The sequence below is a fragment of the Bufo gargarizans genome, chromosome 4 (assembly GCF_014858855.1).
Source record: "Bufo gargarizans isolate SCDJY-AF-19 chromosome 4, ASM1485885v1, whole genome shotgun sequence".
In the NCBI taxonomy this organism is placed as follows: Eukaryota; Metazoa; Chordata; class Amphibia; order Anura; family Bufonidae; genus Bufo; species Bufo gargarizans.
This window is the reverse complement of record NC_058083.1, coordinates 37632884-37655083: the sequence shown is the minus strand read 5'-3', so window position 1 is coordinate 37655083 and position 22200 is coordinate 37632884. Positions and strand designations below refer to the sequence as shown.

The window sequence follows — 22200 nt, the reverse complement described above, 5'->3', positions numbered from 1 at the left end:
TTAGACTCTGTTTTGATAACAGCATCTAATATACCAGCTACCTGGTCCTCTGGTGGTCCCTTTTGCTTGGATCGACCACCAGAGGACACAGGTAGCTCAGTAAAGTACCACAAAACACCACTACACTACACCCCCCCCGTCACTTATTAACCCCTTATGAACCCCTGATCACCCATGATCACCCCATATAGACTCCCTGATCACCCCTCTGTCATTGATCACCCCCCTGTAAGGCTCCATTCAGACGTCCGTATGATTTTTACGGATCCACGGATACATGGATCGGATCCGCAAAACACATACGGACGTCTGAATGGAGCCTTACAGGGGGGTGATCAATGACAGGGGGGTGATCACCTCATATACACTCCCTGATCACCCCCTGTCATTGATCACCCCCCTGTAAGGCTCCATTCAGACGTCCGTATGATTTTTACGGATCCACGGATACATGGATCGGATCCGCAAAACACATACGGACGTCTGAATGGAGCCTTACAGGGGGGTGATCAATGACAGGGGGGTGATCACCTCATATACACTCCCTGATTACCCCCTGTCATTGATCACCCCCCTGTCATTGATCACCCCCCTGTAAGGCTCCATTCAGACGTCCGTATGTGTTTTGCGGATCCGATCCATGTATCCGTGGATCCGTAAAAATCATACGGACATCTGAATGGAGCCTTACAAGGGGGTGATCAATGACAGGGGGGTGATCACCTCATATACACTCCCTGATCACCCCCTGTCATTGATCACCCCCCTGTAAGGCTCCATTCAGACGTCCGTATGATTTTTACGGATCCAAGGATACATGGATCGGATCCGCAAAACACATACGGACGTCTGAATGGAGCCTTACAGGGGGGTGATTAATGACAGGGGGGTGATCACCTCATATACACTCCCTGATCACCCCCTGTGATTGATCACCCCCCAGTCATTGATCACCCCCCTGTCATTGATCACCCCCCTGTAAGGCTCCATTCAGACGTCCGTATGTGTTTTGCGGATCCGATCCATGTATCCGTGGATCCGTAAAAATCATACGGAGGTCTGAATGGAGCCTTACAGGGGGGTGATCAATGACAGGGGGTGATCAGGGAGTGTATATGAGGTGATCACCCCCCTGTCATTGATCACCCCCCTGTAAGGCTCCATTCAGACGTCCGTATGTGTTTTGCGGATCCACGGATACATGGATCGGATCCGCAAAACACATACGGACGTCTGAATGGAGCCTTACAGGGGGGTGATCAATGACAGGGGGGTGATCACCTCATATACACTCCCTGATTACCCCCTGTCATTGATCACCCCCCTGTCATTGATCACCCCCCTGTAAGGCTCCATTCAGACGTCCGTATGTGTTTTGCGGATCCGATCCATGTATCCGTGGATCCGTAAAAATCATACGGACATCTGAATGGAGCCTTACAAGGGGGTGATCAATGACAGGGGGGTGATCACCTCATATACACTCCCTGATCACCCCCTGTCATTGATCACCCCCCTGTAAGGCTCCATTCAGACGTCCGTATGATTTTTACGGATCCAAGGATACATGGATCGGATCCGCAAAACACATACGGACGTCTGAATGGAGCCTTACAGGGGGGTGATTAATGACAGGGGGGTGATCACCTCATATACACTCCCTGATCACCCCCCAGTCATTGATCACCCCCCTTTCATTGATCACCCCCCTGTAAGGCTCCATTCAGACGTCCGTATGTGTTTTGCGGATCCGATCCATGTATCCGTGGATCCGTAAAAATCATACGGACGTCTGAATGGAGCCTTACAGGGGGGTGATCAATGACAGGGGGTGATCAGGGAGTGTATATGAGGTGATCACCCCCCTGTCATTGATCACCCCCCTGTAAGGCTCCATTCAGACGTCCGTATGTGTTTTGCGGATCCACGGATACATGGATCGGATCCGCAAAACACATACGGACGTCTGAATGGAGCCTTACAGGGGGGTGATCAATGACAGGGGGGTGATCACCTCATATACACTCCCTGATTACCCCCTGTCATTGATCACCCCCCTGTCATTGATCACCCCCCTGTAAGGCTCCATTCAGACGTCCGTATGTGTTTTGCGGATCCGATCCATGTATCCGTGGATCCGTAAAAATCATACGGACATCTGAATGGAGCCTTACAAGGGGGTGATCAATGACAGGGGGGTGATCACCTCATATACACTCCCTGATCACCCCCTGTCATTGATCACCCCCCTGTAAGGCTCCATTCAGACGTCCGTATGATTTTTACGGATCCAAGGATACATGGATCGGATCCGCAAAACACATACGGACGTCTGAATGGAGCCTTACAGGGGGGTGATTAATGACAGGGGGGTGATCACCTCATATACACTCCCTGATCACCCCCTGTGATTGATCACCCCCCAGTCATTGATCACCCCCCTGTCATTGATCACCCCCCTGTAAGGCTCCATTCAGACGTCCGTATGTGTTTTGCGGATCCGATCCATGTATCCGTGGATCCGTAAAAATCATACGGACGTCTGAATGGAGCCTTACAGGGGGGTGATCAATGACAGGGGGGTGATCACCTCATATACACTCCCTGATTACCCCCTGTCATTGATCACCCCCCTGTCATTGATCACCCCCCTGTAAGGCTCCATTCAGACATTTTTTTGCCTAAGTTAGCGGAAATTCCCCTCACAGAATCCAAATGCGTAAAATTTTTTAGACATTTATATTCCAGACTTCTTCTCACGCTCAAATGCCAGGGCAGTATAAATACCCCACATGTGACCCCATTTCGGAAAGAAGACACCCCAAGGTATTCCGTGAGGGGCATATTGAGTCCATGAAAGATTGAAATTTTTGTCCCAAGTTAGCGGAAAGGGAGACTTTGTGAGAAAATACAAAAAAAAAAAAATTTCCGCTAACTTGTGCCAAAAAATTTATAATTCTATGAACTCGCCATGCCCCTCATTGAATACCTTGGGGTGTCTTCTTTCCAAAATGGGGTCACATGTGGGGTATTTATACTGCCCTGGCATTTTAGGGGCCCGAAAGCATGAGAAGAAGTCTGGGATCCAAATGTCTAAAAATGCCCTCCTAAAAGGAATTTGGGCCGCTTTGCGCATCTAGGCTGCAAAAAAGTGTCACACATGTGGTATAGCCGTACTCAGGAGAAGTTGGGGAATGTGTTTTGGGGTGTCATTTTACATATACCCATGCTGGGTGAGATAAATATCTTGGTCAAATGCCAACTTTGTATAAAAAAATGGGAAAAGTTGTCTTTTGCCAAGATATTTCTCTCACCCAGCATGGGTATATGTAAAATGACACCCCAAAACACATTCCCCAACTTCTCCTGAGTACGGCGATACCAGATGTGTGACACTTTTTTGCAGCCTAGGTGGGCAAAGGGGCACACATTCCAAAGAGCACCTTTCGGATTTCACCTGTCATTTTTTACAGATTTTGATTTCAAACTACTTCTCACACATTTGGGCACCTAAAATGCCAGGGCAGTATAACTACCCCACAAGTGACCCCATTTTGTAAAGAAGACACCCCAAGGTATTTTGTGATGGGCATAGTGAGTTCATGGAAGTTTTTTATTTTTTTGTCACAAGTTAGTGGAATATGAGACTTTGTAAGAAAAAAAAAAAGAAAAAAAAAATCATCATTTTCCGCTAACTTGTGACAAAAAATAAAAAGTTCTATGAACTCACTATGCCCATCAGTAAATACCTTAGGGTGTCTACTTTCCGAAATGGGGTCATTTGTGGGGTGTTTCTACTGTCTGGGCATTGTAGAACCTCAGGAAACATGACAGGTGCTCAGAAAGTCTGAGCTGCTTCAAAAAGCGGAAATTCACATTTTTGTACCATAGTTTGTAAACGCTATAACTTTTACCCAAACCATATTTTTTTTTACCCAAACATTTTTTTTTATCAAAGACATGTAGAACAATAAATTTGGCAAAAAATTTATATATGGATGTCGTTTTTTTTGCAAAATTTTACAACTGAAAGTGAAAAATTTCATTTTTTTGCAAAAAAATCGTTAAATTTCGATTAATAACAAAAAAAGTAAAAATGTCAGCAGCAATCAAATACCACCAAATGAAAGCTCTATTAGTGAGAAGAAAAGGAGGTAAAATTCATTTGGGTGGTAAGTTGCATGACCGAGCAATAAACGGTGAAAGTAGTGTAGTGCAGAAGTGTAAAAAGTGGCCTGGTCATTAAGGGTGTTTCAGCTAGGGTGGTTGAAGTGGTTAAGTTGGCTTTTTCTTTTGCTTTTTTCGAGCTTTGCGCATTGGGGAATCGGTTAGTCTGAGTAAGAGCCAAGCGGGGTGGCTTCAGAGAGAGGATGTGGATTTATTTCATGATTGGGTGGAATTTTGTATTAGGAGGTCGAAAGCGTTGGGTCGTGGTCTACAAATGCTCGCAGTCTAGGGAATAAGATCAATGAACTTGAGGCTATAATGGCATCTGAGAATATAGATGTAGTGGCTGTTACTGAGACGTGGTTCAAGGGGAGTAATGACTGGGATATATCAATACCAGGGTTCTCTCTATACAGGAAAGACAGAGAAGGCAAGAAGGGGGGAGGGGTGCCCCTGTTTGTGAAAGATAGCATAAAATCTAATTTGATACAAGTTAGCGAGAACAATTTAGAGTCAGTTTGGGTTACCTTGCAGTTTGATAATTATAAGGTAACACATGTAGGTGTGATATATAGACCACCTAGCCAAGTCAAAGAATTAGATGATCTACTAGTTGAGGAGATAGCTAAAATGACATTGAAGGGGGAAGTTATCATTATGGGAGACTTCAATCTTCCAGATGTAAACTGGAAAACCAAAATAGCTAGCACTGCCAGGAGTACAGATATTCTAAATTCCCTACTGGGATTATCTCTACAGCAAGTAGTGGAGGAGCCAAAATCATTAAAAACAAAAAGATAGCATTTAGGAATTATAAAAAAAAAAAAAAAGGATGACAGACAAATTTATAAGATTGGGCAGAGAGAGGCCAAACAAGTTATAAGAGCTTCTAAAGCACAGGCAGAAGAGAAATTAGCTCAGACAGGGAAAAAAGGCGATAAGGCATTCTTCAGATACATAAATGAAAAAAGGAAACTAAAACAAGGAATTACCAAATTAAAAACAAAAGAAGGAAGGTATATGGAAGAAGATAAAGAACTAGCTGACTGCCTCAATGAATACTTCTGTTCAGTTTTTACAAAGGAAAATGAAGGAGAAGGACCTCAGTTAGGAAAGAAGACTAATGAATCTTTTGATGCATGTGTCTTTACAGAGGAAGAGGTTCTAAGTCAACTGTCTAAAATTAATACAAATAAGTCACAGGGGCCTGATGGGATACACCCAAAGCTATTAAATGAGCTTAGCGGTGAACTAGCAAAACCATTAACAGATTTATTTAACCAATCACTGGCAACAGGAGTCGTCCCAGAAGATTGGAAATTAGCAAATGCTGTGCCCATTCACAAGAAAGGTAGTAGGGAGGAATCGGGCAACTATAGGCCAGTAAGCCTGACATCAATAGTGGGGAAATTAATGGAAACCATACTTAAGGAGAGGATTGTGGAACATCTAAAATCCCATGGATTGAAAGATGAAAAACAGCATGGGTTTACTTCAGGGAGATCATGTCAAACTAATCTTATTGATTTTTTTGATTGGGTGACTAAAATAATAGATGGAGGAGGTGCAGTAGACATCGCTTATCTAGACTTTAGTAAGGCTTTTGATACTGTCCCACATAGAAGGCTAATCAATAAAGTGCAGTCTTTGGGCTTGGACTCCCATATTGTTGAATGGATTAGGCAGTGGCTGAGGGACAGGCAACAGAGGGTTGTAGTCAATGGAGTATATTTAGACCAAGGTCTTGTTACCAGTGGGGTACCTCAGGGATCTGTTCTGGGACCCATATTGTTTAATATCTTTATCAGCCAAATTGCAGAAAACCTCAATGGTAAGGTGTGTCTTTTTGCTGATGACACAATGATTTGTAACAGGGTTGATGTTCCTGGAGGGATACACCAAATGGAAAAGGATTTAGGAAAACTAGAGGAATGGTCAAAAATCTGGCAACTATAATTTAATGTTGATAAGTGCAAGATAATACACCTGGGGTGTAAAAACCCAAGAGCAGAATATACAATCAGTGATACAGTCCTAACCTCAGTATCTGAGGAAAGGGATTTAGAGGTCATTATTTCAGAAGACTTAAAGGTAGGCAGACAATGTCATAGAGCAGCATGAAATGCTAGCAGAATGCTTGGGTGTATAGGGAGAGGCATTTCCAGTAGAAAGAGGGAGGTGGTCATGCCGCTCTACAGAGCACTAGTGAGACCTCACTTGGAGTATTGTGCGCAGTACTGGAGACCATATCTTCAGAAGGATATTGATACTTTGGAGAGAGTTCAGAGAAGAGCTACTAAACTGGTACATGGATTGCAGGATAAAACTTACCAGGAAAGATTAAAGGACCTTAACATGTATAGCTTGGAAGAAAGACGAGACAGAGGGGATATGATAGAAACTTTTAAATTCATAAAGGGAATCAACAAGGTAAAAGAGGAGAGAATATTTAAAAGAAGAAAAACTGCTACAATAGGACATAGTTTTTAATTAGAGGGGCAAAGGTTTAAAAGTAATATCAGGAAGTATTACTTTATTGAGAGAGTAGTGGATGCATGGAATAGCCTTCCTGCAGAAGTGGTAGCTGCAAATACAGTGAAGGAGTTTAAGCATGCATGGGATAGGCAGAAGGAGGGCATCCCTCATATAAGATATGGCCAAGGGCTATTCATAGTATTCAGTATATTGCGCAAACTAGATGGGCCAAATGGTTCTTATCTGCTGACACATTCTATGTTTCTATAATATCCAGTACCTGGCTGCTAGAGTGTGGACATAGTGTAGACCGATATAAGAAGGAATCTCTCCCATCTGTTAAAAAGGAAACTCTGCAAGCTATTTTGGCAAAGAGAGAAGCACTGGGTGGAGTTAGTGGTATGGGTTAGTGAAAAAAAAAATTGCCATGGTGTGTTTGGCATGCCGTTGCTATTGTCTTTTCTTGGACTTTTCATAAGTTGGGAGGTATGTGATAGAGACCCTTGTGCCTCTGTACAGCCTCCATTCATTAGTAAGTGTCCCAATTAATAATTTCACCCTTCCCCCTTTGCTTAGGAGTAAAAGGTGCAGCTCCTGGGTGACAACTTCAGATGTCTGTGCACTTATGGACATTAAGATTTGTCACTCACATTCAAGTAATGTTCATGTACAGCCATCTCTGTTGCTACTGGCCACAAGGGAGCAAATATTTGTAGCCAGGACCATGAGCTGGATTGTGGGATCCTGGGTAATGTACACCACTGATACAAATTTTTATTTTCACATACCTCTTGTTGCTTGGCTAGGAAAGCATCAATAAGGTTCCTCTGGTCATTGACATCCAGTTCTGTCTTCTGTTTCGTAAAGGTCGCTCTTATAAATTTCTGAAACTCCTTGATGTTCTCAAAAATAGTTCTGTGAACTCCAGGTAGCCAGTCCATCAGTAATGGAAAACTGTTATACAGCTAAAGATAGAAAGTCATAATCACATAAACACAAATATAAGGAATTTTCATGATTTATTTGCTACAGGTTTTTTCTTGCTATTTTCAACCCCTTATAGACTGGGCTATTTTTGTTTTTGCATTTTGGATTTTTTTCTCCTCTCATTCAAAGAGCCATAACTTTTAAAACCTTTCATTCACATAGCTATGTATAGGAAGGCTTCTTTTTTGTGGGACAAGTTTTTTTATTTTTTAATGGCACCATTTATTTTACTGTATGTTCTATTAGAAAATGGGAAAACAATATTTCTGGGGTCAAACTTAAGAAAACATAATTCTGTCAAGTTTTTTTTTGGTTTTGGTATATAAGGGCTCTTTCACACTTGCGTTCTTTTCTTCCGGCATAGAGTTCCGTCGTCGGGGCTCTATGCCGGAAGAATCCTGATCAGTTTTATCCTAATGCATTCTGAATGGAGTGAAATCCGTTCAGGATGCATCAGGATGTCTTCAGTTCCGGAACGGAACGTTTTTTGGCCGGAGAAAATACCGCAGCATGCTGCGCTTTTTGCTCCGGCCAAAAATCCTGAAGACTTGCCGCAAGGCCGGATCCGGAATTAATGCCCATTGAAATGCATTGATCCGGATCCGGCCTTAAGCTAAACGTCGTTTCGGCGCATTGCCGGATCCGACGTTTAGCTTTTTCTCAATAGTTACCATGGCTGCCGGGACGCTAAAGTCCTGGCAGCCATGGTAAAGTGTAGTGGGGAGCGGGGGAGCAGTATACTTACCGTCCGTGCGGCTCCCGGGGCGCTCCAGAGTGACGTCAGGGCGCCCCAAGCGCATGGATCACGTGATCGCATGGCACGTCATCCATGCGCATGGGGCGCTCTGACGTCATTCTGGAGCGCCCCGGGAGCCGCGCAGACTGTAAGTATACCGCTCCCCCGCTCCCCGCTCCTACTATGGCAACCAGGACTTTAATAGCGTCCTGGCTGTCATAATAACACTGAAAGCATTTTGAAGACGGATCCGTCTTCAAATGCTTTCAGTACACTTGCGTTTTTCCGGATCCGGCGTGTAATTCCGGCAAGTGGAGTACACGCCGGATCCGGACAACGCAAGTGTGAAAGAGGCCTTATGGTGTTCACTGTGCACTAAAAATAACATAATGTCCTTATTCTGTGGGTCAGTGCAATTGTGGTGATACACACATTTGTATCGTGTTTATTTTGTTTTACTACTTAAAATTTTCCTTTCTTTGCCATTTTCTGACAGCGATAGCTTTTTTACATTTTCTATCTACAGAGCTGTTTGGGGGATTGCTTTTTTGGGAGACGAACTGTAGTTTTTATTGGTAACATTTTAAATATGTACGACTTTCTGATCATTAGAGATGAGCAAAGGTTTAAAAAATTCAATTTGGTCACTGTGCAACTTTAAAAAAAATTTGCTTTGATTGGAATTCATTTGCCATGAAGCACATTAAATCAGGTCTACCCTGGCCTGTAGTTAAACTTTAAGCATAATGTATCCCGGTGTGCAGTACAACAACATGCATAGCTAGTCCTTTCTGGTAGCAAAACAGTTACTGTGCATCTGAATGATGGACAGGTCACATGTTTGGCCGCACACATCATCGTACAGGCCACCAGCATTCCTAGCTAACCCTTAGCTAAACAAAAAACAAAAAAAAACAAAAAAACAAAAAATACCACATCCTTTAGTAAAGCAAAATAAATTGGTAATTTCATCAGTATTGGTGAGGCAAAAACAGGAGTGGTTCTAAAACAGAAATAACATGTGATGGAAATATATTTGAACTTCCAAATCATGATCAAATCCTGATGCAAAATGCTGACCGTGTGATAGTGTCGTTCAGGACGCTCAAACGACAGGACACGTTTATTTTTATTTTTCCGTTCTTCTGATCAGTCAGAAGAACGGAAAAATAAACGGTGATGTCAACATGGCCAAACAGGGACACTAGTGGTGACAGAATAAAGAGTCACAATAGTGGCAGTAACAGCACAAGATAGTGGCAGATCACAGTAGGGGCAGATAGCAGTAGAGGCAGAAAATGTGTGGCATCAGGCAGGTGACTGATTCAGAATAGTGGCATCAACAAGTGGGCCGAAGTAATGGGTAGTGTTAATAGAGCATGCTCAAATCTCCTCCTCGCACGTTTGTTGCCTGCTACGCAGCCAATAAACGTGCAGGTAAGTACAGCCTTTCACTGTAATGCGGTAGCCATGTTGGTTACTGGCATTACAGTGATTGGCTGGCCGGAATGCATCATCGGGTGCTATATAGCACCCGATGACACGTGTTCGGCTTAGTGTTAGTCAGGGAGAGCTGTGCTGAAGAAGGGAAAGATAGTGTAGGGAGTGAAATTTTCTTTTTTTCAGTTGAAAAACTTGTCAGAGACCCAAAAGTCCTCTTATTTTTAGCTAAACCTGCGCTAAATTGCTAAAACTTTACAGAACCAAAAGGACTTTTAAGTACTATTGTGTGTGGCAGCAATATCTATTTTTAGCAAAAAGCTAGAAGAACTAAAGCTCATAAACGTCCAATTTATAAAAAAGTACTTTAGTGTTACATAATAAATAATGCATATAATATCATTAAAAAGAAGGGTAGGGAACAGAGAAAAACATCATCCCAGCAACCTACAGATCACTAAATCCAAGTAGATGTATGTACAATCAAAAATTAATCAATTATATTACATCATGATAAATTGTAAAGGTGAGCCCTCAATAGTAAATGACATAAAAAGGACAACAAATGGCAATGTTGCCCACAATGCAAGAGTCCTAATATAAGACACATTATTATTATTTATTATTAAAGCGCCATTCATTCCATAGCGCTGTACATATGATAAGCGGTGCACATACATAATACAGACAATTGCACTAATCATAAACAAAGTGAGTTACAAACTGGTACAGAAGGAGAGAGGGCCCTGCCCGTGAGGGCTTACAATCTATATGGTATGGGAGAAGGACACAGTAGGTGCGGGTTAAGTTGGTCATAGCGGTATAGAGGCAGCAGGGTCACTGGTTGTAGGCTTGTCTGAAAAGGTGGGTTTTCATGTTTCTTTTGAAGGATTCCACTGTAGGTGAGAGTCTGATATGTTGGGGTAGCGAGTTCCAGAGTATGGGGGATGCACGGGAGAAATCCTGGAGTCGATTGTGGGAAGAGGCAATAAGAGGAGAGGAGAGGAGAGAAGGAGGTCTTGTGAGGATTGGAGAGTGTGTGTGAGGGTGTATCGGGAAATTAGCTCAGAGATGTAGGGAGGGGACAGGTTATGGACGGCCTTGTATGTATTTGTAAGTACTTTAAAGTGAATTTGTTGGGCAATGGGGAGCCAGTGAAGGGATTGGCAAAGGGGAGAGGCAGAGGAATAATAGGGTGAGAGGTGGATTAGTCGGGCAGCAGAGTTGAGGATAGATTGGAGGGGTGCGAGAGTGCTAGATGGAAGGCCACAGAGGAGAATGTTGCAGTAGTCTAGGCGGGAGATAATGAGGGCATGTACAAGTATTTTCGCAGATTCAAAGTTAAGGAAAGCGCGGATGCGGGAGATGTTTTTGAGTTGGAGACGGCAGGTGGTGGAAAGGGCTTGGATGTGCGGTCGGAAGGAAAGGGCAGAATCCAAGATCACTCCAAGGCAGCGGGCTTTGTTGACTGGGGATAGTGTGCAGCCATTGATCGTGATAGATAGGTATGTTGGGGGGGTTGAACAAGATGGGGGAAAGATTATGAATTCTGTCTTATCCATGTTAAATTTAAGAAAGCGAGAGGCAAAGAAGGATGATATAGAAGATAGACATTGTGGGATTCTAGATAGTAAGGTGGTGATGTCTGGACCAGAGAGGTAGATTTGTGTGTCGTCAGCGTAGGAGTGATACTGAAAGCCATAGGACTCTATGAGCTGTCCCAGGCCAAAAGTGTAGATAGAGAAGAGCAGGGGTCCTAGGACAGAGCCTTGCGGGACACCAACAGAGAGGGAATGAGACGAGGAGGTGGTGGGGGAGTGGGAGACGCTAAACGTCCGGTCTGTGAGGTATGATGTGATCCAGGAGAGGGCCAGGTCAGTGATGCCAAGAGACGAGAGAGTTTGCAACAGAAGGGAGTGGTCAACAGTGTCCAAGGCAGAGGACAGGTCAAGGAGAAGGAGGACAGAGTATTGTTTCTTGGTTTTGGCTGTGAGTAGGTCATTGGTGACTTTGGTAAGGGCAGTCTCGGTCGAGTGGTGGGGTCGGAAGCCAGATTGTAAGCGGTCAAAAAGGGAGCAGGAGGAGAGGTGGGAGGACAGTTCTGAATGGACATGTTGTTCAAGTAGCTTTGAGGCATACGGAAGAAGTGATATGGGGCGATAACTGGACAAGGAAGATGGGTCAAGTGAAGGCTTTTTGAGGATGGGTGTAATGGTAGCATGTTTAAAAGCAGAGGGGAAGACACCAGAGTTTAGTGATAGGTTGAAGAGATGAGTTAGGGCTGGGATAAACACTGCAGTGAAGTTAGGGATGAGGTGGGATGGGATTGGGTCAAGTGCACAGGTGGTCAGATGAGATTTGGAGAGTAGAGTGGAGAGTTTACCTTCTGTAATGGTGAAGTGGGTTTTGGGAGAAGAGGACCGAGCAGTTGTGTAGAGGGTCTGTGGGGACTGTGTAGTAAAGCTTTCTCTGATGTGGACTATCTTTTGTTTGAAATATTTGGCAAAGTCCTCAGCTGAGAAGAGAGGAGAGGGTGGGGGCGCTGGGGGACAGAGAAGGGAATTAAAAGTGCTAAAAAGTTGTTTAGGGCTGTGTGATAGGGAAGATATGAGAGATGAGAAGTAAGCCTGTTTTGCATCAGCGAGTGAGGATTTGAATATGAGGAGGGATTGCTTGTATGCAGTGAAATGATCTTTAGAATGGGATTTCTTCCATCGCCGCTCAGCAGCCCTGGAAGCTTGTCTGAGTTTTTTGGTCAGGTTGGTGTGCCAGGGTTGTCTGTTGATTTTCCGGATTTTGTTGTGTGTGAGGGGGGCAACAGTGTCCAGAGCTGTACTTAATGTGGTGTTATATAGGGTGGTAGCAGATTCTGGGTCTTGGAGGCAACAGATGGTAGAGAGTGGGAGAAGAGAGTCAGAAAGCAAGCGAAAGTCAAGCTGTGCAGTATTTCTCCTGTGTAATGTGTGCACATCCCAAAAATGTCTGTGACATTCAGTGTACTTTTTACGTAGACGGTGTCCGCTGCGGACAGTGACATTAGCTGCGCTACATCTCCTGTGTTACGTGTGCACATCCAAAAAATATCAGTGACATCCAGTGTACTTTTTCCATAGACAGTGTCTTCTGACATCAGTGGCATTATCTGCGGTATTTCTCCTGTGTGACGTTTCCACATCCCAAATACCTTATTTTTTTGCGCATACACTTAGAAATCCTACGCTACTGTACGTGTGACATACTTTCAAGCATATATAACATTTAATATGAAGAAGGCGAGCAGTAACGGATAGGGAGGTGGCCGTGATGCTGATGGTGCACGCAGAGGCCGTGGCCCTGGGCACATTGAAACTGTGCCTGCGGCCAGAGCACCAAAAAAAATATTATGCACGATACCTAACTTCATGTCCCAGTTTGCAGGGCGGCGCAGGACAATGCTCTCGAAGTCACAGCAGTGCAACCAGGTAGTCGGATTGGATTGGATTGCAGCAGATATTGCTTCTGTCGGTTAAGCACCACCCTGTCTTCCACCAAGTCCAGTCTCAGTAGCCAGGAGTCTGGTCAACACAATCCTCACCCTAATCTTCCTTCTTCCGACCATGGAGAGTCTTGCCAAACAAGTGATCCCACACTTGGATATTCTGAGGAACTCTTTTCACTGCCATTCCTTCATTTGGGCCTCTTGACAAGCCCGCTTGAAGAGGGACATGATTACCAAACTCTTGAGCATCCACAGTCACAAGAAGATGATGGTGAGGAACAGCAATTAGTGTTTCACGAGGAGGATGGTGATGATGAGACAGAGTTGTCAATAACTAAGGCAGTTGTTAGGTCAACAAGTCAGGAGGATGAGCAGAATGAGGAAGTGGAAGAGGAGGTGGTGGACAATGAAATTACTGACCCAACCTGGGAAGGTGGCAAGCCAAGCAAGGACAGCAGTACAGAGGGGGAGGGATCCATAGCACCACAACAGGCTGGAAGAGGCAGTGGGGGGTCAAAAGGGAGAAAGCAGGCCACACCAAACAGGCCTGCAACTGTTCCACGGAGCACCCCCTTGCGGCAATCTCCCTTGCTAAGGGGTAGGTGTTCCGCAGTTTAGCGCTTTTTTGTCGAATGTGCGGACGACAAAAGAATTGTAATTTGCATCCCGTGCCATACAAAAATGAGCAGAGGCGTGAACACTAGCAACCTCACCACCACCAGCATGATCAGCCACATGGCAACTAAGCACTGTAATATGTGGGCCAAACGCCTGGGTCCACAATCTGTGACTGCAGGTCACACTACTGCCTCCTCTTCCCCTGTGTTACGTGCTGGCCAATCCCCTGTTGAAGGCGGAGGCCCGGATGCCTCCTGCCCTGCACCTAGACCTTTGCAAGCACCATCAGCGACCACATGCACTTCCGTGTCCCAGCAGCGCAGCGTACAGATGTCCTTAGCCTAGGCATTTGAACTCAAGCGCAAATACCCAGCCACCCACTCACAGGCCATAGTACTAAATGCTCAACTTTCCAAATTACTGGCCCTGGAAATGTTGCCATTTAGGCTTGTAGACACTGAGGCCTTCCACAGCCTGGCGTCGGTGGCCGTCCCTCGTTACACAGTCCCCAGCCGCCACTATATTTTACAGTGTGCCATGCCCGCCTTACATCAGCATGTGTCCCGTAACATCACTCATGCCCTGACCAACGCAGTTTCTGGGAATGTCCACTTAACCACTGACACATGGACAAGTGCTTTCGGCCAGGTACGCTACATTTCCCTGACAGCACACTGGGTGAACGCTGTGAAGGCCGGGATCGAGTTGTACCCTGGGATGGCACAGGTGCTACAGACGCCAAGGATTGCGGGCCCTAATTCCATCAGGGTTTCCGCCACCACCTACGTGTCACGGTCCCTCCTGTGAGAGAGGTGAGAAGATCGGATAGACTTGCTGCACGTGAGGCTATCTGACAGGTCTTTCTGATTTCCTCTATGTATGTTGTTGTTTGGCAGAATCTCACCTCTCCTCAGGTGCCAGTCTTTATCAGTGATGAGGCTCTATTTAGATCCGACTCACACTGCTGATAATGCAGTTGATAGTTTCTGCTTGAAGTTGCTAGTGCTGGTTTGTCTTAGATCACCTGCTTCTCCGTACATCTCTAAGATAAGTACTTGTTGCCTTCGCTGTTTCTTATTATCCGGAGTGTGTTGTTTCTAGGCCTCAGGGAGATGCAGGTTCCTTCATACTGGAAGGAACCAGCTGTCTCATCCCCTGCTACCTATCCTAGGGCTCGTCAGTTTTTGCAGGGCTTTAGGTATCCGGTGTATGAGTATTTCCACCATCAGGATCTGCTCATACTGGAAGGAGTTAGGGAAAGGCCTATGGATTACTAGGAGGTCACCATCCCTCTTCCTTAGCTTTTGAGGCCTAGATTGTTGTCTATTCGTTGTGGTGTGTATTTGGTGTTTTCTCTTCCCCTTAACCTGTGACACTACATTAGTGGCTCCAAATACCACTTCTCCTCCTCATCCTCCTCCTCCACCACCTCAGAATTATCCTCTTGCAGAACCAGTCAGCGATCAGTTGGTAGCTGGAAGTAGTGTAGCACTGCAGTGGGGAAGTGTCAACAGGTCGTGCTGAAGCTGATCTGCTTAGGTGACAAACAGCACACCGCTGCAGAACTGTGGCAGGGAATAAGAGACTAGACTGAGCTGTGGCTCTCGCCACTTAACCTAGAACCAGTCATGGTTGTGTCTGATAACGACCCTAACTTGGTGGTGGCTGTGGAGCTCATGAAGCTCACACACATCCCATGCCTAGCCCACGTCTTAAACTTAGTGGTTCAGCGGTTTCTCAAAACCTACCCTAATTTGCCTTAGCTACTGGTGAAGGTGCGCCACTTGTGTGCCCATTTCCGCAAGTCATCGACAGCTTCCGCCGATGTGTCAACGCTGCAGCGGCGATTACAATTGCCAGCTCACCGACTTTTGTGCCACGTAAGCACGCGCAGGAACTCAACGTTCCACAGGTTGGCCATGCTTTGTGAGCAGCAGAGGGCAGTAGTGGAATAACAGCTGCAACATGATCGTCGCCTTTCCAGTCAGCTTCTGCTCTTCACCAGCGAGGAGTGAGGAGTGGGCATGGATGTCTGACCTCTGTGAAGTTTTAAGAAACTTTAAGGAATCAACACAGATGGTAAGCGGCGATAATGCTATTATCAGCGTCATCATCCCACTTCTGTGTCTACTCAAACACTTGCTGCTCACAATTAAGGGCGACGCTTTGCATGTGGAAGAGGTGAAAATGGGGGAAGACATTACACAGGGTGATAGCCAGACCACCCTCAGTTTGTCTTCTCAGCATGATGAAGAGGAGCAGGAGATGGTTGCCTCCGCTACAGAGGGTAGTACCAATAGAAGTTTAATTCCATCTGTTCAGCGTGGATGGGCAGAAGAAGAGGAAGAGGATAAGGAGATTAAGAGTCATCCTCCTAATGATGACAGCGAAGTCTCACCTGTAGGGACTCTGGCACACATGGCTGACTTTATGTTAGGCTGCCCTTCCCATGACCCACACGTTTTACGCATTTTGGACAACACCGATTACTGGTTGTTTACCCTACTCGACCCACGCTACAAAGATAACTTCTCATCTATTATTCCTGTGGTGGAGAGGCTGAGCAAAATGGAGCAATACCAGAAGGTCCTTGTGGAAAAATTGCTCCAAAAATTTCCAGCTGACAACGCTGGCAGCAGAGTACGTAGTTCTTTAGGCAACCGAGGAGGGGAGATGAGGGGAACACACAGCAGTTCCAACAGAGGCAGGGCAACACTTTCCAAAGCCTAGGACAGTTTCATGACACCCCGCCTGCACCCTCACCCTGATGTGCGGCCTAGTGTCCCAAGGAGAAAAATTTGGGAAGATGGTGAATATGACTAAACTAACCTCGCCACTGGCTTTTAAAGGGGCATGTTTGCCAGCCTCTTGCCTCAGGATTATGGCCCATATACTAACTTTGAAGGAGAAGATAAACCGTCCGCAGAGCCTAAATCTGTGGAACTGTTTTGGGCAGGAAAGCCATGCTTGCGGTCGGCCAAATATGACTTTCGTAGAATTCAGGAACCCCTGCTCGGATATGGGCGATTTTTGAATATGTTGTTCGCCCAGATCAGAGCTATCCATGGATGTATATATAAATTATGGGGATATGTGGGATTTTGAGGTGTTTTCTGTGTTTTGAGGGAAAATGTGTGTTTTCTGTCTTTAAGTGATTAGGTTAGCCCATTGTGTTTGGTAATTGTATCACAGGCAGAGCCTATTGTGATTTGTTAATTGTGTTTGGTAATTGTATCACAGGCAATGCCCATTGTATTTTGCTGATTGCATCACAGACAATGCCCATTGTACAGGGTGGGCCATTTATATGGATACTCCTTAATAAAATGGGAATGGTTGGTGATATTAACTTCCTGTTTGTGGAACATTAGTATATGTGGGGGGGGGGGGAAACTTTTCAAGATGGGTGGTGACCATGGCGGCCATTTTGAAGTCAGCCATTTTGAATCCAACTTTTGTTTTTTCAATAGGAAGAGGGTCATGTGACACATAAAACTTATTGGGAATTTCACAAGAAAAACAATGGTGTGCTTGGTTTTAACGTAACTTTATTCTTTCATGAGTTATTTACAAGTTTCCGACCACTTATTATGTGTTCAATGTGCTGCCCATTGTGTTGGATTGTCAATGCAACCCTCTTCTCCCACTCTTCACACACTGATAGCAACACCGCAGGAGAAATGCTAGCACAGGCTTCCAGTATCCGTAGTTTCAGGTGCTGCACATCTCGTATCTTCACAGCATATGCATATGCTGATGTGTCACATGACCCTCTTCCTATTGAAAAAACAAAAGTTGGATTCAAAATGGCTGACTTCAAAATGGCCGCCATGGTCACCACCCATCTTGAAAAGTTTCCCCCCTCACATATACTAATGTGCTACAAACAGGAAGTTAATATCACCAACCATTACCATTTTATTAAGGTGTATCCATATAAATGGCCCACCCTGTATTTTGTTGAATGCATCACAGAAAAGGGGGGGGGGGGTTGTGTACAATTGCTGGTAAGGTTTCAATACTGTAAATGCATGTGATTGGCTAATGTATAAACTGTCACAGTCTTCCACAAGGGCCCCAGGGGGAGTGTCCCTTGCTGGAAGACCTGCATAAAAGGCTGACATGTAGCCCCATTAAAGAGTTCCTGTTTTACCCTCAGCATAGAGCCTTGTCTCATGTGTGGGGGGAAAGATTGCATCTACACTGGGAAATGCTATACGCAGTATACTCCCCTGGCTATAATCACTGAGCTCTTTGTAGAGCTTGTTCCTGCATCACTCTCTGAAGTAAGAGAGGTTCATCCACTGGAGTCTGGGGCCCTGTCGTAGGTCCAGGGTGGGTAGTAGACGGCGAGACCCCAACCAAGCTGCGGCGGTTCGTGGGATCTGCAGTGCTTATGGTGTCAATTGGAGTGCTTGGAGCCCTTTGGGAAGCACTAGGAGCATCCATCAATGGAGGTACCCAGTCGCGGTGCCAGGAGATCCGTTACATTGAAGAAGTAAATAGCAGACCGTGTCAGCATCTTCAATCATCACTCTGAGCCTTACAACTAGTGGGTGTCCAAGCTGGACACGTGGCAAGAACTGGCGCTCTATGCCTTGGAGGTGCTGGCCTGCCCTGCTGCCAGCGTTTTGTCAGAGTGTGTATTTAGGGCTGCTGGAGGCATAAAATCTGATAAGCGCATCCGCCTGTCAACTGAAAATGCCCATGACTTCTCCACTCCACCAAAGGAAAGTGGCTGAACATTTTATAATGTACTGAATACACTGTATTCCCATGCACCTCTTCCACCACAAAAAGGGGTATATGGTTCAATATTCCTTTTCTTGTCCTCCTCCTCTTCCATCATATCAACATACTTATTAGTCTGCCTTCCCTCCTAATGTTTTAGAGGTTCAGCTCACCAGCAGGCCCTCACCTACAATCTTTTAGAGGGTCAGCTCACCTGCAGGCCCTCACCTACAATATTTTAGAGGGTCAGCTCACCTGCAGGTCCATGCATATAATGTTTTTGAGGGTCAGCTCACCAGCAGGCCCTCAACCATAATGTTTTACAGGGTCTGCTCACCAGCAGGCCCTCACCTACAATCTTTTAGAGGGTCAGATCACCTGCAGGCCCTCGCATATAATGTTTTAGAGGGTCAGCTCACCAGCAGGCCCTCACCTATAATCTTTTAGAGGGCCAGCTCACCTGCAGGCCCTCGCATATAATGTTTTAGAGGGTCAGCTCACCAGCAGACCCTCGCATATAATGTTTAAGATGGTCAGCTCACCAGCAGGCCCTCGGCCATAATTTTTGCAAAGGTCATCTCAGCAGCAGGCACTCGCCCATAATTTTTCAGGAGCAGGCACTCGCCCCTAATGTTTTAGAGAGTCAGCCCTGCAGCAGACCCTAACCCCTAATGTTTTAGATTGTCAGGTCAGCAGCAGGCCCTCGCCCGTAATGTTTTAGAGGGTCACCAGCAGGCCCTTGCTCCAAATGTTTTTGAGGGTCACAAACAGGTCAATCATAATTTTTTTATAGGTGTATGATGCCCTTAATTATGTGTAATAAAGGGGGCATTGGAGTGCCGGTCCCTTGTAATTTTTTGGCAGCCCTTTCACTTAGTGCATAGGCTTTTTTAGTGTAGGAATCCCACTACCTGAACAATTGTACCACAATGCGAATGAGGCCCTCCATTATGTGATATACAGGTTGTATCGGAGTGCCTCTTCCTTGTAATTTTTGGCAGCACTTGCACTTTATATACAAGTAAATATACAGGAAGGAATGTTTCCTAACAATTTTTCCCTCTAAAATCGATTTTATCTTCGGTTTTGTGCGTATTATTGTCAATCTATAAAAGTTGACTTGGACAACATCGTTCCCAGCAGCGACCTGGGAGTCCAAGATGCATCCAGACATCCCCCCCCCCCCCCACGCTGTTCCCAAATTATTTTGGTGGTGTTTCCATCAATTTCTGACCTTTACCTATGAACCAGATACCCTACTCTCTTCATAGCAGGGGGTGACTGGTTTAATGTTTGGGTTCTCCCATTGACTTCCATTGTGCTCGGGTGCTCAGTAGAGCACCCTAGCATCACAAGGTGTTCGACCCGAGCACCCGAACACCCGAGCACTTTGGTGCTCGATCAACACTAGTAATGGGCCATTTATCATAATATTCTGGTGTGGCAGCAAACTACAGTCAGATCATTACTGCCAGAATGATCTAGTCTGTTGTATCAGGCATCGATGTCTGGAAATCCTGACTTTCGTGAGAATGGGTCATGGCATGCGTAGGCAGTCACCAACCGACTACATAGGATGTCTCGATAGTAGTTGAGTTTTTATCCCTCTCAGAAGGTATAAAAAAGCCCCCCTTCTGGCCTGTTAGCGAGGGTCTAATATTGTTGAGAGCCAATAGTCATCCCTCTGCTGAATGGTAATAATGAGGCTGTCACTATGCAAGCAACTCAGCATGCATGGCCATTTGCGCAAGGGACTCAGAGGGACTAACTGTCTACACTGCATACTGCCACAGTCTTTCGTGGTCATCTGAATCGTCTTTGTCGTTGCCTTCTTGCTCCTCCTGCTCCTCTCCTGTCGCTTTGGCAGATAAACCACCTAGTTCTGTATAGAATTTCTGGGCATTTATGTCCTCCTCCTGTGCCAGTTAAGCCTCCACAGGTCTCAGGTGGCTGTGAGATGTAGACACCACATCTTCTATTCCCTCGCTAGTCAGATTTATCAGCATCACCTCCAGGAAGTGAAGGAGTGTAATGATATCATTGATCCCATAGTCCTGGCGTCTGACAAATAATGTGGCCTCCTCAAAGGGCCAAGCAAATTGCAGGTGTTGCGCATGAGCTGCCACTGACTAACGTCAAAGTTATACCAGGGCGTTGTCCTGTCCATCTGTGTAGCTAGTATACTGGAGGACCTCTCTGAACTGTACCAACAACAAAGTGGAGGATGGAGGCAGAGGAGGACATTGGTGCAGAAATCCCTCAATTACAATGCAGATGCAGCAGTGCCATCCCCTTGCCAAGTTGCTGGTGTGCCTTGGCCAGTGGGCTGTAAAGGACATTTATTGTCCTTGACCAAAGTTACAGCTCCACACATCAGTGCTAGCATGAACTGTACCAGATTCCAACAGGCTCAATGACTGCCCCACCTTCTGCTCAACATACATGTGAAGGTCTGTTACAGCCTTTTTAGAGAAGACTCTCCACCTTGGGTGGGCACAAGCCATCAGTTCTCTGAAATGTTCAGAGTCCACAATATTGAAAGGGAGGGACTGTAGTACCCGAAACTTGCCCAGGAGCACGTTCAGCTTCTGCGCCATTGGATAAGTGCACACATACTGTTGTCTTTTTGCAATCGATTGCTGGCGAAACACATGACGAGGAGGAGCGTCAGGAGCAATAGGCGAAGGGAAGGAATGACAATTTCCTTCTGCTGACTGCTGGATAAGGCATGCGGGCTGCTGAGAGATGCAGTAGTTGCTGCGTCAGGCTGTACCACTACATTAGTGCCACATTTTTGACAGGGTACTTTATAGTGATGTTCCATATGTTGACACAGGGCCATAGTGCCAACATTCGCCCCCTGGTCACACGTCACCTTCTCTCAACATATCTTGTATACTACAACACCAACTTCCTCCAGGGACTTCTCTCCAACTGTTATTCAGGGAGTTGTTATTACTGTTAGCTGGAAATGCAATCTTTGTACAGGCAGCAATTTTACCATATGCTTCAGTGTTATGCAAATGTTACAGTACATGCCTCATACTTATACATGTTATTTGTATTCTTGTAGTTTTACCAAACAATCCTGTTTTGCCAAGCAAATACTCCTGTTTTACCAATCAATCAAACCTGTTTTAACAATAAACAAGTTAGACTACAAAGAACAGTCCTCTTATTTGGAAGACAGGAATGGTTTATGCTGAATGTCAGACTTCACACTGTGTGAATGTGTATGAAGACAGAACAAAGATCTCTGCAGATTCTGGAAGGGATTGGATCGGCTCTCGGTGGAGACTGGCAACAGCACAAAAGGGAGGTTTGAAGCGATGACCCCAGGAGTGTCATGTCTGTAGGATACAGTTCTGGAGTGGATTAGGAAATAAGAAAAAGCACCAAGAACCTGCTCAAGGATCACATTGCACCACACTGTTGAAGTGGCATTTGGACATACAATAACACTCCAAGTATAGTTACATTATGGTGTATGGGCTGCAAGCTATTGCAGAGCCCTAAGTAACTCATATGCTGACACCTTCCTATCTCACTGGCTGCTCATAGGGTGTTA

At 45.4% G+C, this 22200-nt stretch overlaps 1 protein-coding gene across 2 annotated transcripts in view; it reads right to left on the bottom strand.

Moving 5' to 3' along the window:
- The window catches only part of LOC122935898 (cytochrome P450 2C14-like), a 188686-nt gene that overhangs the window by 90814 nt on the left and 75672 nt on the right, over positions 1-22200 (bottom strand). For both annotated transcript variants that reach the window (XM_044291829.1, XM_044291828.1), the window contains exon 6: positions 7431-7607. In XM_044291829.1, the coding sequence (XP_044147764.1) occupies positions 7431-7607 (177 nt within the window). The remainder of the gene's footprint in view (positions 1-7430; positions 7608-22200) is intronic.